Source organism: Geotrypetes seraphini, chromosome 4 (assembly GCF_902459505.1).
Source record: "Geotrypetes seraphini chromosome 4, aGeoSer1.1, whole genome shotgun sequence".
Lineage (NCBI taxonomy): Eukaryota > Metazoa > Chordata > Amphibia > Gymnophiona > Dermophiidae > Geotrypetes > Geotrypetes seraphini.
In genome coordinates this window covers 179,095,848-179,106,847 of record NC_047087.1, presented here as the reverse complement: position 1 = coordinate 179,106,847, position 11,000 = coordinate 179,095,848, and the positions used below count along the sequence as shown (strand labels likewise).

General features: G+C 43.9%; 1 protein-coding gene across 2 annotated transcripts in view; it reads right to left on the bottom strand.

Moving 5' to 3' along the window:
• Window positions 1-7,818: 7,818 nt before the first annotated feature.
• Window positions 7,819-11,000, bottom strand: part of LOC117360085 (cyclic nucleotide-gated cation channel beta-1-like) — a 125,808-nt gene continuing 122,626 nt past the window's right edge. For both annotated transcript variants that reach the window (XM_033943729.1, XM_033943730.1), the window contains 2 exons: window positions 9,819-10,008; window positions 7,819-8,844 (listed from right to left, as the gene is read on the bottom strand). In XM_033943729.1, the coding sequence (XP_033799620.1) occupies window positions 8,623-8,844; window positions 9,819-10,008 (412 nt within the window). In that variant the 3' untranslated portion in view covers window positions 7,819-8,622. The remainder of the gene's footprint in view (window positions 8,845-9,818; window positions 10,009-11,000) is intronic.

Genomic DNA, 11,000 nt, shown 5'->3' with positions numbered 1-11,000 from the left:
TCGCCTATATGATATGAATGTATTTTCACTACTTTCTGAAACCACTGCCAAGTTGAGCTTGTGAAGGGCTTATCCTCTATCTTTGTTGGGTCATATCCACTTGTTTAATATGATTCTTGCACCGAAGCGGATGTACACATTTCAAATGTTACCGCTATTTCTCAAAGTGAAGGACGAAAAGACACTACACAAACTTTTGCAGCATTATCTCTGGCTGGGAAAGGGAGCTCGACTTTCCATAACCATTATTCAAACTCCTAAACATTATGGGGGGTTTGGGACCTCTGAACATTTGATATCTGACTGTAGCATGTGCTATGTGACACTTTAGCGATTGGTATAGAGCCTCTCAGGACTTTTCAGTGATTGTGGAACTTTCCTTGATGGGCCCTTGGCATTTCATCTGTTATGTCCATCTTATTATGAGCCTTTGCCTGCTTAAGGTCCTTTAGTTGTCACATATATCGCCTTCTATAGTGTCTGCTTGGAGATGGATATGCAAGCGACAAGGGTTCTCTACATCAGTGACCCTCTTATCTTTCTATATGCTCTAATCCTGCCTTTCCGCCAAGCCAGTCGGCCTCTGTATTTCATCAATGGATGACTAAGGCAGTGGCATACCTAGGGTATATGACACTCGTGGCCAATCATTTTATAACATCCCCACCCCACCCCTATATAAAAAATATTTTTAGCAATTTTATTTATTTATTTTTATAGCCTGGCCTCCCAGAGAGCTCAGAGCAGGTTACAGTTTAAGATTCACGGTGTTACACTATAACATTACATAGAGTTACAACCTCTCCAACCCCATGCCAGAGCTGTGGTGTAAAAATAAAAAATAAAAAAGACTTTTCCTCTCTCTTTTAGGTCCTAGCTCAAGCTTGCTGTCTAACACCACCAGCTCTGGCAGGATACATATTTTAAATATGACATATTGTAATCACATAATAGAAAATAAAATTATTTTTTCTACCTTTTGTTGTCTGGTCACTATTATTCAAATCATGTTGGTTCCAGGCTCTGGTTTCTGTTTGTCTTCTGTTAACGCACTCGTCAGGGTCTCCTGCCCATTTGATATTTTCTTCTTTCTCCGTACTCACCATCCATCTTCTATCTCTGTACCTTTCTTTCCACTGCGGTATCCAACATTTCTGTTTCTTTCCCACTGTCTACCATCTCTTTCTCTCTCTCCCCCTGCCTTGTGCCCTGGGACAAACCTCTCTATTCCCCTCCATACAGCATCTATTCCTTCCTCCCCTCCATTATCATGTGCAACATTTCTTTCTCTTTCCCCATGCACCCTCTCCCTACCCTCCACCCTATGTCCAACATTTATCCTTCTCTCTTCTCCATGCATGAATCCCTTCCCTCCACCATATGCAGGATTTCTCCCACTCACCCCTTTCTACCTCTTTGTTGCATCTCCCTTCCTCTTCTCCAGCCCATGTCCAACAATTCTTCCTCTCTCCCCCATGTGCAGCAGCTGTCCAATCTTCCCTCCTATCCCCCTGTGCAGCAGATTTCCATCTCTCCCTCCAATCCCCCTGTGCAGTACCTCTGGACCCAATCGATCCCCCTCCCACTGTAAGATTTGACATTCCTTTGGGCCTCCAACGGCAGCAGTAGCGGTGGCAGTGGTCGACAGTTAGAAGCAGCGCCAAGCAAGCTGTTTGTGGCCTGCTCCATCATGGCTTATTTCTGCTGCATCATCAGTGATGCGGCAGAGGGAAGGCCCTGGAAGGCCGGGCCACAAGAAGCCTGTTCAGAGCACTGTCTCTAACAACCAGCCATCGCCACTGCTACTGCTGCTTTAGACTGCAGGCCTGGAGGTATATGAGTTATCTCTTTGTCGGCAGCCTTAACTCGCTGCTCTGCTGGCATCGAGCCTTCCTCTCTGCCAGCCCTGCCTACTTCCTGCTTCAACGACAGCGAGGAATACCCAATGTCGGCAGAGCAGCATGACGCTGACCCTGGGAGCACCCCCTTATGATCTGCATCTGGGGTGGTCTGCCCCCCCTCCCCCCTTGGTACGTCACTGGACTAAGGGAAGGGTTGCCAGATTTCCTCTTAGAAAGATGATACCTGGCCCTGCCCTGTTCCACCCCCAGTCCCACCCTGTTCTGCATCCAGCCCCTCCCCATTTCTTCCCCAACCCCACTCTCACATGAACCTCCCTGAGATTGAAGACCGCATTTGGTAGCCTTTCTGCATGAATTGGTGTCAACACAATGACATCATAAGCATGCACACGTGAGTATGATGTCATCATGGTGACGGCCGCGCATGCGTAAAGGCTTCCAGACGTGGCCTCCAAGCTCAGGACTTCCAAAACCTGGACAAACTGCCGGGTTTTGGAAATCCTTCCAGGTGTCTGGACAGTCCTCTAAAAAGAGGACATGTAGGGCTTTCCCGGATGTCTGGTAACCTTGACTAAGGGCATCTTTTTATTTGTCTCAGGTGCTCAATAATGAGAGACATTTGAAGTCTTTTGAAGATTTACAAGAACATTCTTTGCCCTCTAAAGACATTTTTTTCCTACCTCCAACTTTAGCATTATTATTTAGAGTCTTCATTGGGAGGATTTCCCACACAGGAAAGCTAGGGACCTCTCTCCACTTCAAAATCACTGAGCTCTGGAACAACCTTACCTCCCCTCTTCGGAATTTGAGCTCTCTCCAAGTTTTCCGCAAACATCTGAAAACCTGGCTTTTCTCAAAAAATGTAAGTCTCCCTCCAACTTAGGAATCAAGGAAACTCTTATATCTTGGCATCCCAAGTCCTCTAAATTTTCTTCACACTTCTACCTCTAACCCTCTGTTGTAGTTCCTTCCTATTTCTCCTACTGTAAACCGCGTCGAGCTCTACGAACGTGGAGATGATGTGGTATACAAACCTAAGGATTAGATTAGATTAGATTAGGATGTCCAAGAGGAGCTGGATTCCTTTTATACCTTGGGAGCTCAACTTAAAGTTCCTTTTCGATTTCACCATAGATATTTGCAGGACACTACTACAGAACTCTAAGGGATCTCTAAGGGAGTAAAATCAGAAGGGCGGGAATTTGGAATGGGCAGACTTGGTGGGCTATAGCCCTTTTCTGCCATCTTTTCTATGTTTCTATGTAACTCAATTATAATAAATATACATTGACTTGGAATGAGGACTTAGCCATCCAACTTTCTGCAATGGATTATAGAAAATATGTCCTGGACTTTCATTCTATGATGGATAATAACTTATATTGGGAGCAACATTATACATTTGCATTAAGGTTTTTTATTTCTCCTCAGAGGGCTCAGCACAAGGGTCTCTCCCAGACAGGAGCTTGTCCTAAGTGTCAACATTCACCTGCCTTGTTAGGATATATGGTCTGGTCTTGTTCCCTCATACAAGTCTTAAGGAGAAAACTCCTTTTTTCCATTTCTTCCCTCTGGACCTGTGGAGTGAAGTTAGACTCTCTCATTAAGTTTGATATGTACAGTTTGCAGTCTCCCACTCTGAGAGGCTTGCACCAGTTTTTGAGGTGGGTGGTCTTGTTAGGAAAAAAGGTTATTTTATTAAATTGGCTTGATACCACTCCTCCCCCTCCCCCCCCCGTCCATTCATAGAGGCAGTCACAGATGATTACTTTACTCAAATTAAAGCAGGTACAAGTTAGAGACTTGAACTCTCCTAGCCACCAGTTTAAACGCAGTCATTGCGGGACCTTCCTGTATGAGCCGGCCGTGTTGCTGTCGATTGGGGGGGGGGGCTGTTATCGTTGATGCTGGGAGGGGGCCATTGCTGTTTAAAAAAAATGGCAAGGTGAGTCGTCCTCCTTCAGCGGGCCCCCCTCACAATTTCGGGCTCTAGGCATGTGCCTACTGGGCCTATTCATTAATCTGGCCCTGGGAATAGGTATAACACAGTGGAAGGGTTGGTGGTGTTCTGGTGCACAAAGGGATGGGAGGAAAGATCTTAACTAGGGCTTATTTGGGGGGTAAGACCAGGGCAGGATTAACCAATAGGCGAAGTAGGCACATGCCTAGGGCCCGAAATGGTCAGGGGGCCCCGATGAAGGAGGGCATCAACATTGTTTTTTTGCTAACGGCGATGGGGTCCTCCAGCATCAATCGGCAATGCGGGCCCCCTGATCGGCAATGCGGGCCCCACCCCAATCGGCAACGCAGCCCCCCCCATTGATGGAAAGTAAGACAAGCAAGCAAAGTGGGTAAGAAAGGTAATGGGAACTGTAATTGTGCAAGCAGTGCTGCTTGCCCAAAGCTTCCCTCGGATGCAGCTTCCTGTTTCTGCCTGGGCACATGGTGGGGTGGGACGGGGCAGGGGGCCTAGTGTACTTGTGTGCCTAGGGGCCTTCGATGAATTAATCCTGCCTTGGGTAGGACTTATATTAGGACCTACCCCGAAAATCATGCTAGGGCTTATTTGCAGTTTAGGTCTTATTTTCGGGGAAACACGGTAGTAGTAGCTAGGTACTTGGGACCTTGGTTGGCCACTGTTGGAAACAGGATACTGGTCTTGATGGACCTTCGGTCTGTCCCGGTATAGCAATTCTTATGTTCTTATTACAGTATACAGATTGCCAAACACAGATCCAACCATCTAGATTAAATCAAATCACTTGAAACTTCTCAATTTATCCTTTTCCCTTTTTTCTCTGCCTCTACATTGATATGTCTTAATGGTAGAAAGGAATAGCAAACCAAAACAGAAAAGCCGCCTTCCAAATCACTGTAAAGCAGGGGTTCTCAACCCAGTCCTTGGGACACACCTAGTCAGTCAAGTTTTCAAGATACCCACAATGAATATGCATGAGATAAATTTGCATACACTACCTCCATTGTATGTGAGTCAATTTCATACATATTCAAAGTAGTTATCCTGCTGTACAGTAAAAGTGTTAATCACATCCTGTGACTTATATTATTTGTACGTATAAAACTAATTGAATTGTAAGCTCTTTCAAGCAGGGACTGACTCTTGTGTGTTTAATATATAGTGCTGCGTGCATCTACTAGCACTATAGAAATGATAAGTAATATAAAACACAGCATTAATGTCTGGACTCTCATTTAGAAATAGAAAGAAAAGCCAAATTCAATTCAACTGTCATCTGTAGTTTATTTCTTTACATGTAGACAACTATATTTTTTTGCTTTAACAGCATATAATATGCAGTGAGTTCACTAATGTTAGCTACAATTGTAGCCAGTAGGCATCTTAGTGCAGGATCCAGCGAAAACATAAACTGTGGAGATGGTGATGTTCAAAATACAGGCTTTATTTAAAAGTGTACAATTTGATAATCCACATAAAATATATCTAGGACTTAAACCATTGAGAGGTGTGGACCCAACACGGGCCGTGTTTCGACAATGCAGTCTTCCTCAGGGATCCCTAAAAGTCCTGCTATGAAAACACGTGGATTAAACACTGAGAGCGATACTGAGTCGTGACTCTGTGCGGATGAGGATTCCTTTTTTACTGCTTATACATTTAGGGCCAGATTTTGTAATTGGTGCCTTAAAAAGATAGGCACCTAACTTAAAACTTAGACACCTGTGGGTTTTAAAGGCCTACATTACAGAGAATTATGCTTAGTGGCATCTAACCCCCTCTTCTATTAAACTGCGCTAGCAGTTTGTAGTGCAGAGAGCCACGCTGAATGGCCCGCACTGCTCCTAAGGCTCATAGGAACTGTCGGGAGCAGCGCGGGGCCATTCAGCGTGGCTCTCCGTGCTAAAAACTGCTAGCGCAGTTTCGTAGAAGAAGGGGGTAAATCTTTTTCCACCCCTAAACAAGCCTACTTTGATGTTAGGCACCACTAGGGGCTCCTTTTACTAAAGTGCGCTAGCGTTTTTAACGCACGCAGCAGACCTCACACTACGCAGCTAGTACTAATGCCAGCTCAATGCTGGCGTTAGTGTCTAGCATGTGCGGCATTGTAGCACGCGCTATTCCACATGTTAAAGCCCTAACGCAGCTTAGTAAAAGGAGCCCTAGGTGTCATGTGATAGGCACCTATCTCTCAATCAGTGCCTATGCATCTAGACTAGGGAGCTAAGTTTACACTTAGACTAAGCACTTATTTTCAGCTGCGCATAGTGTACACTGAAAATGCACCTCATGACTTACACTCTTCCAAGGCTCTTCAACCATGGTTGTTGATGATGATAAATCAGTTTTATTCTCAATTTTCAGACATATTTGCATGTACTTGGTCTTGAAAGAGATTAATTAGCATATTTTGTTTACCTTGAACACCAGACTTGTTTGTAGCTATCAGGCACTGGGACTGAGGGTTTTTGATCTATGCCTTCAACAGGCAGAATTCAAAGGCATTTCTACAGGTAGATGGGGAAAAGCCTCTTTAAAAATTACCCTAGCCCCTCTGCAGTGGGGGAGAAGGGAGAGTTGAAAATAACCTTCTTAAAGGACAGTTTTCAAAGGACAACCCCCCAAAATTATCTGGCTAAATGAAGTTCTCCTGGCTCACCTATGGCTTCCGTTCATAGTAACATAGTAAATGACAGCACATAAAGACCCAAGTGGTCCATCCAGTATGCCCAACCATACATGCTCCATAAATTAATTTAGTTTAAATGGCCAGAAACCCAGAGCCCTGCCCAGTAGTGTGCTTAAGTTCCATCTACTGGAGTCTCCATCAAAGCTTACTCCAGCCCATCTTAACCATCCCAGCCATCGAAACCCTCCCTAGCCTGTCCTCAATGGAATGTCCATATACGGGACACAGGCCGTGCAAGCTTGTCCAGTATTGGCCTTAGTTCCTTCAATGTATACCCATTATTTTCTGATTAAAGATCCTTTGTGTTCATCCCACGCTTGTTTGAACTCTGTCACCGTTTTCTTCTCGGGAGTGCATTCCACGCATCAACCACCATACAGAAGAATTTTCTAACATTACTCTTGAATCTATCACCCTTCAACCTCAAATTATGCCCTCTGTTTTTTACCATTTTCATTTCTCTGGAATAGATTTTGTTCTACATTAATACCTATCAAGTATTTGAACGTCTGAATCATATCTTCCCTGCCCCTTCTTTCTTCTAGGGCAGTGTATCTCAAACTGTGTGCTGGGGCACACTAGTGTGCCTCCTGAGATTCCTAGTGTGCCTCGGCACACTGAGGAGGGAGAGAGGCGCCTGCCAGCTGACTTCCCTACGCGGTACAGTGCCAGCGCTGCCCGATTCGCTTGTCCTGCATGCTTCCCCCTTCCCTCTAGCATTCTCCAGCTTCCCCCCTGGTCTCCTGGTCTCACCTTTAAAGCTAATTACAGTACAGCAGCCTGCAGAGTAACACCGGTAGGTATAATGATTTTATTTTCAATATAGTGATTGAAATGTGTCAGTTTTGAGAATTTATATCCTGTGTATATTGTGTGTATATGAAAAATGAATGGAAAAAATTGCATTACAATTAGTAAAGGGGACGGGATCTGGGGCAGAGCTTCGGTGGGCCTAGGGAGGTCTGTGGTTGGGGTACTCAGTTGATATTTGTTAGACTTAAGGGGTACTTAGTTTGAATTAGCTGAGAAACACTGCTGTAGGCAATCAGCTGGTGCCAGTGCCTCTCCTTCTCTCTGGCCCTCTTCCCTGCTGGCATCTCAGGGCCCATCTGGAGGGCCTCTGCACATGTGCAGACATTGACGTGATGATGTAAGGCATACACATGATGTCATCATGGCGACGTCCGTATACTTCTGGGTGCCTCAAGCCATGGCCACTACCTTTAGTGTGTCCCGGCTCGAGAAAGTTTGAGAGCCACTGCTCTAGGGTATACATATTCAGGGCTTCCAGTCTCTCCTCATATATTTTCTGGCATAAACCTCCTACCATTTTCATCACCTTCCTCTGAACCGCTTCAAGTTTTTTCATGTCCTTCGCCAGATACGGTCTCCAAAATTGAGTGGCTAGAAGTAAATACTTCATAGTGCAGATACTTTTATCACCACCACCACCACCACATTGAGTATCTTTGGAAAGAGGCTTAATACATTGAAATAAATAGATACAAATATAATATGCCAGGGCTCTGGTAGAGAAGAGAAATTACACATAGGAATTTAATTTTTAACTCCCTGTACATACTGTGCGTTGTATCATTGTACAGTCCCTGTGAGTGAATCTGTACCTGCAGTCCCCCACTTATTTAGAGAGAGAAATTTACATTTATATAGTAATGTATTGAAGTTTAGGAAATTGTAGAAAACCTATTTTTTTCAGACAGGCATTTAATTGAGAAGGTCTATGAACTTGATGCTGTTTATGTTTCATTATTACAGGCCATGGGTGATGTTAGGTTACTGGGACTATTTTTATGTTCGTTTATTTAGATGACTGAATGTTTTTATTGTGAGCTGCCTAGGTTTATAAGCAGGTAATAAATAGTTTTATATAAAATAAAATAAATGCCTTTAAAAATTGCCTTGTACCCATGGACCTGCCAGCTGCTACTGCTCTTTCACAGTGTCCTCATAAAGGGAGTTTGGCCCTAAAACCTGAAGATAGAAAGCATCTGTAAAAGGCATGCTAATAGAAAGAGCTGGAATATCCTGAGATAATATTTATTCTATAATGATGTGCTGCCGTCTCTCGCTCCCTATTTTTTCCCTTCTTCCTTCTTTTTCCCTTTTTCCCGAACAGGGACCTCCACGGTTAGAACCTGCTCATCCTTTTGAGCAGTGGGACTCATGCTAATGAAAACAGAATGATCTGAAGACTCTGAAATGACGTCTGCACCATCATCATCTTTCAGTTTCTTCTGGGGAGCAGAAGGCTTATGCACTGGGGATGCTGGCGGGACTGGGCTGGAAGTGGAAGGCTGCAATGCAAGCATTATTTTTTAAAAAGCAGTTTAAGCATTTTTTCATAATTGCATGAAGTACAAATATACAAACTACACTTACAACTACTAGGGATGTGCATTTGTATGAAATGGCATAGGAAATGTCAATGGCATATCGCCTCTCATTGGCAAATGAAAATAAGCAGAAAAACACATTTTAGGGGATTTTCTATAAATGGTGCCGAACCATAGAGACCTAAGTTAACTGCCATTTAAAACACTGAAAAATGGTACAAAAAAAAAAAAAAAAGGCGCCGGAATCACGCCTACTTAGGCGCTTTAAGCTGCCGAACACCAAAGTAGGCATTGAATATACATATTGGCCGCTGAATGTTTGCACTGGTAAATATGTAATTTCTTTGAAAACTGACCCCATAATGTCTGTTTTAATGGGGTTGTTCTGGAAGGGATGGGGTTGAGCCGAATGCAAGGCTGAAGATTTGAGGTTCTCTGGGTGCTTAATACCTTTTTATTAGCACTGCAATTGAAACATGGAACATGGAAAGCACAGCTGCTGTGGAACAAGATCAGCTCTATAATGCCTTGGTCTTTGCTCTCACACCTCAAGGGTTGCCAACAGATCAGGTTTTTCAGGATATCCCTAATATAAATGAAAGAGATTTGCAAACAAATCTCTTTCATGCATGGTACATGCATGGAATAGTCTCCCGGTGGAAGTGGTGACGATGAAGACTGTTTCGGGCAGGTGGAATCTCTTAGGGAGAAGAAGAGATAGCGGATGCTGTGGAGGGGCAGTCTGGGCCATTCGGCCTTTATCTGCTATCATGTTTTTATTTATTAGAAGTACTGGACTGATTGGTGGCCCTCATGAACTGAAAACAAAAACCACAGTTGCAATGTGCTCCCTTACTGGCTGTGATCACTTTTGTTCACTTGACATTTTTTTTTTTTTAATTAAAGCAGAATTCCGTTTGCATATTGTTCCTCACCTGGACTGTCTTCTTCCCTTTTATTCTTCGTTGAATTCTTGCAAAGGTTCTTTTCACGCCCATCTTTTCTGAGGCTTCCAGGGCAGCCTGGTAGAGTTTGGGAGTTTCTGCTTTGGGTGGAATGATGTGTTGAGCAACTTTAGCTACTGGTTTCTCCTGTTTAGGTTTGCCAGCTTTTTTTAGCATTTTCCTGAAAGAGTCCAAAAATCATTACTGATATTACTATATACAATTCTGAATTTATTACTAAACTAACTTTCTGCTTTGTGCCAGTAGTAGTATTAAGTTATTGTTCAAATAACCATAAAACTGTTGTCAATAACAACAGCTTCAAAGAATAGCTATTTACCATGTTTCTCCGAAAATACACTGTCCTATATTAATTTTGGGCCCAAAAAAGGCACTAGGTCTTATTTTCAGGGATGTCTTATTTTTTCATGTATAATGATCATCTCTTCCTTCCTCTCCTCCACCCCAATTCTTCCTATTTCCTTTCTCTCCCCCACATGTGCAGCATCTTTCCTCCCCTCTCATCCATCCCCTTGTGCAGTATCTTTCTATCCCTCCCTTCCATCCCTTGCAGTTTCTATCCCTCCCTTCCTCCCATCCCCCCATGTAGCATCTTTATATCCCCCTCCTCCATGCCCCCCTCCCCCCTCCCCCCTGATGACCTATCTCTCCCTCCCATCCGAACTGCGAGACAAAAATTAATACCCTATAACAAACTAGCAGTGTCAGCAGCAATCTAGACATGCTGCTTCGCGACCTGGGCTGTTCCTTTGCCGCATCATCAGCGATGCGGCAGAGGAACTGCCCAGGCCGTGAAGCAGCCTGTTTAGATTGCTGCCGATGCTGCTAGTTTCTATAAGGTATTTATTTCTGTCTCGCAGTTTGGATGGTAGGGAGAGATGGGTCGGGGTGGGAGAGAGGGAAGCACTGCTGCTGCTGCTGGTGACTAGGGCTTATTTTCAGGGTAGGTCTTATTTTCGGAGAAACACGGTAGTATCCAACCAATATTAAGTAACAGTTTTTAACCACATTGTTGTGAACAGTTAGCTGCATTATGAGGATATTGTAGGACCATTAGCGACTTCTAAATTTGTCCCAAACTACTTCAAATTTGAACCATATCTTATCTACATGAGGTAGAACATATTCAGACTTGTGGGGGCATTTTCTGAT